This window comes from Fonticula alba, assembly GCF_000388065.1.
Source record: "Fonticula alba strain ATCC 38817 unplaced genomic scaffold supercont2.3, whole genome shotgun sequence".
Lineage (NCBI taxonomy): Eukaryota > Rotosphaerida > Fonticulaceae > Fonticula > Fonticula alba.
This window is the reverse complement of record NW_009242973.1, coordinates 22,467-27,043: the sequence shown is the minus strand read 5'-3', so window position 1 is coordinate 27,043 and position 4,577 is coordinate 22,467. Positions and strand designations below refer to the sequence as shown.

The 4,577-nt window shown below is 71.9% G+C and overlaps 1 protein-coding gene across 1 annotated transcript in view; it reads right to left on the bottom strand.

Moving 5' to 3' along the window:
• Positions 1–1,286: 1,286 nt before the first annotated feature.
• Positions 1,287–4,577, bottom strand: part of H696_01822 (hypothetical protein) — a gene marked incomplete at its 5' end in the record, with an annotated part of 4,518 nt that continues 1,227 nt past the window's right edge. The window contains 7 exons of the mRNA XM_009495721.1: positions 1,287–1,705; positions 1,812–1,922; positions 2,033–2,661; positions 2,820–3,039; positions 3,172–3,997; positions 4,100–4,334; positions 4,441–4,530. Of these exons, the coding sequence (XP_009493996.1) occupies positions 1,526–1,705; positions 1,812–1,922; positions 2,033–2,661; positions 2,820–3,039; positions 3,172–3,997; positions 4,100–4,334; positions 4,441–4,530 (2,291 nt within the window). The 3' untranslated portion in view covers positions 1,287–1,525. The remainder of the gene's footprint in view (positions 1,706–1,811; positions 1,923–2,032; positions 2,662–2,819; positions 3,040–3,171; positions 3,998–4,099; positions 4,335–4,440; positions 4,531–4,577) is intronic.

Below are 4,577 nucleotides of genomic sequence, written 5' to 3'. Positions count from 1 at the left end.
CCCGGCCGTGTTAGCCGAGGGTGCGCGAGACCGCCGGCCGCTCCGGGCTTTTCCAGCCGCCCCCCCGAGGCCCGGGAATGCATGTCCCTCCGCTCCGGCCCGGGAGGCGGGCCAGCGCAACATCCAAACATGCGCCGGAGATCTCCGTCACACTTGTCCCTGCTGCCGCGCAGGCCGCGGCGCGAGGCCGTCCCGTGCGGCGGGCCCGGCCGCGGGATGAGGTGCTCGCCTGCCGGGGCGGGTCGGCTCTGCAACCAAAAGGGGCCCGGATCGGTTGCAAGTGTCCAACGAATGTCCGCGGTGGCGTGATCCCGGATCTTAGGAGCGCAGTCGGCCCCACTGCTGCCGATGGACCGCGCGTGATGCGCGCCCTCGGTCATCGTGACGCATGGAGGGAGCTTGGTGCTTGGGCTGTCATGTGATGTGACACGCCTCAGGACTCCGGCTCCCAAGGCGGGAGTCGTGTCCGGCGCGTGGGCCCAGCGGGCGCGAGACATTCCGACCGGGCGAGAGAGGGGCTGTCTTCGCGGGAAAGGCAACGGTTGGCCGGCCCGGCAGGCCAGGGCGGCATCGCGGAGATGGCGAATGGCTGGCAGTGACCGGCATAGCCCGCTGACTGCTGGCCGAATCCGTGTGCCAGGGCCGGTGCTGAAAGATGAGCTGGGGATGGGGAGAGGGGGGGGGAGATAGCACAACACACCTGGACCCGAACAGTGGCCGGTTGTCTCAACTGGGCTCCGGCGCTGAGCCTTCTCCCGGGTGAGGGGCGCGGACTTCCCCTTGCGATTGGCCGCAACAATGCGGGATGTCTGGCGAGGGGACACGAACGTCCCCGGGGGTGGGGCACCGGCGGTGGTTCAACCCCGGCTGGCGAGCACTGCGGGTGGGGGGGCTGTCTCGAGCGGTGGAAAGGCGCTGGAAGATAGGAGTGTGGCCAATAGCATGTACACCCGGGGGCCGTCTTCAGAGCGAGTGGCGAAGTGCACTCACTTGGTTGTGGGCTCTGGGGGGCGCGTTGTTGCGGCTCCTCCACAGCCCGTGATCTTCCTCGGGGTTCTGACATACCATCATGCTCCATTCTCCTATACTTCACGCGTGCTGATCTGCCCGGACCAGAATCCCATCTGAGTTAACCTCCCCTTTGTGGCTGCGCGACGGACCGCGCCCACAATGTGCCCCGGGAGCTCGCCAAACCCGATCACCGGCCCTGTATTGTTGCCATGCTGTTTGTATGTGTGTCTGCATGTCGCCCCTCTGGCTTGGACACCCGGGGGGGGGGGGGGGGGGGGGGGGTGGGGGTCCGGAAAGTTCCCCAGCTCCCCACTCGGGCGCTGGTCTGCCGAGGAGAGAAAGGATTGGACGGGCGCGCTCGCGCGAAAGGAGGGACATGGCACTTTCGACCAGCCGGCGGCACAGGATGCAAGAGGGGAGGGCACGCCGCATGGGGGCTGCCAAGAACGCCGGTTGGCAGGCTGGCTATTGCCAGGGGGAGCGTGGGGGAGAGGCGGGGCACCCTCACGGCCGGCTATCGGCAATCGGCCCGAGGGGAGGATGGTGGGCTGGCATCCGCGGCGTGGGGATCCGGATCATCGGGCCCCGCGGCGCCGCCTGTGGCCAGCATGCGCTCGACGAGGGGTTCATCCAACTCGAGCATGGCCTCAATGTGAACTTTGGAAATGGGCGCGTCCTTGCGGAGCTCGGCAGCCTGCACAGAGCGGCGCTCCTCGCGTTAGGTTATCGGCAGGATGGGGGACAAAGCAGGGGGACGGGGGGCCTTGTGGCAAGGCACATAGGGGGGGGGGGCGGCGCACCAGGAGCAGCGTCGACCGCTTGTAGAGCAAGCGCCGGAGGGTGTCCAGGAGCGAGTGTCCGGAGGCCACGCCATGCCGAGCCAGGAGCCGGGTGATGGCCACCTTGATTGCCTTGGGGCATCGAGCAGGGGAGGGGGGGGGGAAGGGGATCAGAAAATGCACCACACAATGGGCGCACGTGGGGCGGCGGGGCTTGGAGCATGGGCGTGTAGAGGGCGCACGGTCTTGTTGCGGGCAAGGGCCTTGCCCGGGGCCGGGCGTCGGGGCCGGGGGGCAGCCGAGGGCGGCGGCACGGGGGGCGGCACGGGCGGCGGCATCGCCTCCCGCCCCGGGGGAGGACCCACGCCGAAGGAGGAGGGCGGCGAGTCGGACCGGGGCAGGGATATGCCCAGGGCCAGCCTGGGGTCCGAGGAGGGCGAGGCAGGAAGGTCCCCCGGCGGGCAGGGCGACCGAGAGGCCGGCACATCATCAGGACTGGCCACCGAGGGGGGACTGGTGATCGGGGTATGGAGGCACGCGAGCATCTCGGCCAGGAGGGGGTCCGTCGGCAGGCCGGCCGCCTGGCGAGGCGGCTCATGCAATGAGGCGAATTCGTCGGCCAGGTGCGCCTGGCAGATGCGCCGGAAGTCCGCATCGCGCTCTTGGCAGTCGGTGGAGGGCTCCAGCCCGAGGGTTTGATGGGGGCTGTACGGCGGGAGGAGTGGATCCACCAGCAGGCTGGGCAGGGGCAGGGCCGAGGCCAGGGCCGGGGCCGTGGCGGGGCCGCCGACGGCGTGCGGTGGGGCTGGGGCCGAGAGCTTGGCCGCGAGGACCAGCCGCGCGCGCCAGTCCTCCCAAGAGGAGCCCAAACCTGGCGAAAGGGGGAGAGGCAGCAAGAAAGCGGGGAGGGGGAGTGAGTCAGCACGCCGCGAGAGAGAGAGAGAGGGGGGGGGGAGAGAGAAAGAGAGATGAACCGGGCACAGGGCAGAGGGAGGGCATGGCGAGGAGGGGCCGAGGAGGGATGCATACCCTGCTGCGGGGTGAGCCCCGGGTGCACGAGGACGTCCTGTGAAACAAGCTGGCTGACGTATGGGGCGGGCCGGGTGGTGGAGGGGGTGACGGCCGGGGTCGGCAGGTGGAAGGGCGGCCGGGGGCGCTCCGAGGCCGCGGAAGCCGGGCCCGAGACCAGGACGGGCGTCGGGTGGCCGCGAGCATCGGCCAGCTGCTCGTCCAAGTGTCGATGGGCGGACTGGGACCCGGACAGGTTAGGGGGGCGGGGGGGGGGGGGGGGGGGGGGGGGGGGGGGGGGGGGGGGGGGGGGGGGGGGGGGGGGGGGGGACGCGTCGGCGATCGGGGGAGGGGGCGGAGGGGTCATGCGCACGGGGTCGGTGCGGCGGGCGAGCTCGCGGCGGAGACGCCACTCGCGGTGATGCACACGGCCGAGCAGGGCCCCGGCCGTCAGGCAGGGGATGATGAGCCCGGCCGACTCGAAGCGCACGTCGGCCGGGGTGCCATTGGACAGGTGACGCGGCGGCGGCGGCGGCGGCGGCGGCGGGCAGTATGGGTGTGAAGGGGGCAGCTCGTGGGCTTCGGCGGCCTGGAGGTCGGCCGTGGCGCGGAAGGCCGCGAGCATGGGGCCAGTGACCAGCGGCCCGCCGGGGGCCTTGAAGGCCGAGTAATCCAAAACCAGGGGGGGGGAACAGGCAGCCGGGGGGGGCGGCCGGCCGGCCTGGCGGGGGACCTTTTGCAAGCTGGCGGCCAGGGACCAATCGGCGAAGCCGGCGGCCCCGCTGACGAAGGCCCGCCGGGGGTCCCACATGCCGAGCCCGGAGGCGGGGATCTCCACCGCGGGCACCGGGTCGGCAGAGGGCGCATTGCCCGGGGCCGCGAGCAGGTGCAGGGAAAAGTGCAGCTGCCCCGGGGCGCTGGCCGGGGGCCGCCGGGGGTCCGGCGCGACCACCAGGAGGAAGTGCGCCACGGCGTGGATCGGGGCCCCGGCGAGGGGGGCCGACGGGTGCCGGCTGGCCTGGGCCCCGGCCAGGTGCGGCCGGAGGATGTAGCCCGGCCAGTCGGCGCTCCGGGAAAAGGCCCGGGCCGGCGTGAGGACCATCGACGCCAGGAGGCCGGTGCTCTGGCCGAGGCGCGGATCGGCGACCAGCGATGCCAGCAGGCGCCCCCCGGCCAGGCGGTCATCTGCCTGGATAACACTATAGAGGGGGAGGGGGGCGGGGGGGGGTGAGACACATTTCGAGGGGACTGAAGCGAGGGGGGAAAGAAAAACAAAGGCCAGGGGCCGAGAGGGCATGTACAGGTCGAAGGAAAGGCCGGTCAGGGCCTGGAGAGGGACGTCGGCCAGGGGGATGGCGGCGTTGGCGAGGGACGGCTCACTGCCCGAGGCGTCGAGATCGATGCGCAAGTCGTGGCGGAAGAGGCCGGCGCGCTGGGGCGCGGGGGCCCCCGTGGCCGGGCACATGGGCAGCGGGCTGTGCATCCACGCGCGGCCAAGATGATACGCCTCGGGCGACCGGGCCGTGCATCGGGCAACTACGATGGATGGGACAGGCAGGGGCGAGGGGGCGGGCGGGGAGGCCGTCGATTGGTGAGGAAGAAATAGGGCGGGGGGCATGCCGGCGACAGGATGCGAGCGCACAAAGGGCCGGGTGGGGGGAGTCCCCAAAGAGCAGGGGGCCCTGCCAGAGGGCCAGCCGCGGGATCCAGAGGCCGGGGCGGGTCGCCGCGGCTGCCAGGGGCGGGGCCACACGGCAGCGGAAGATCTCCTGCCAGAGG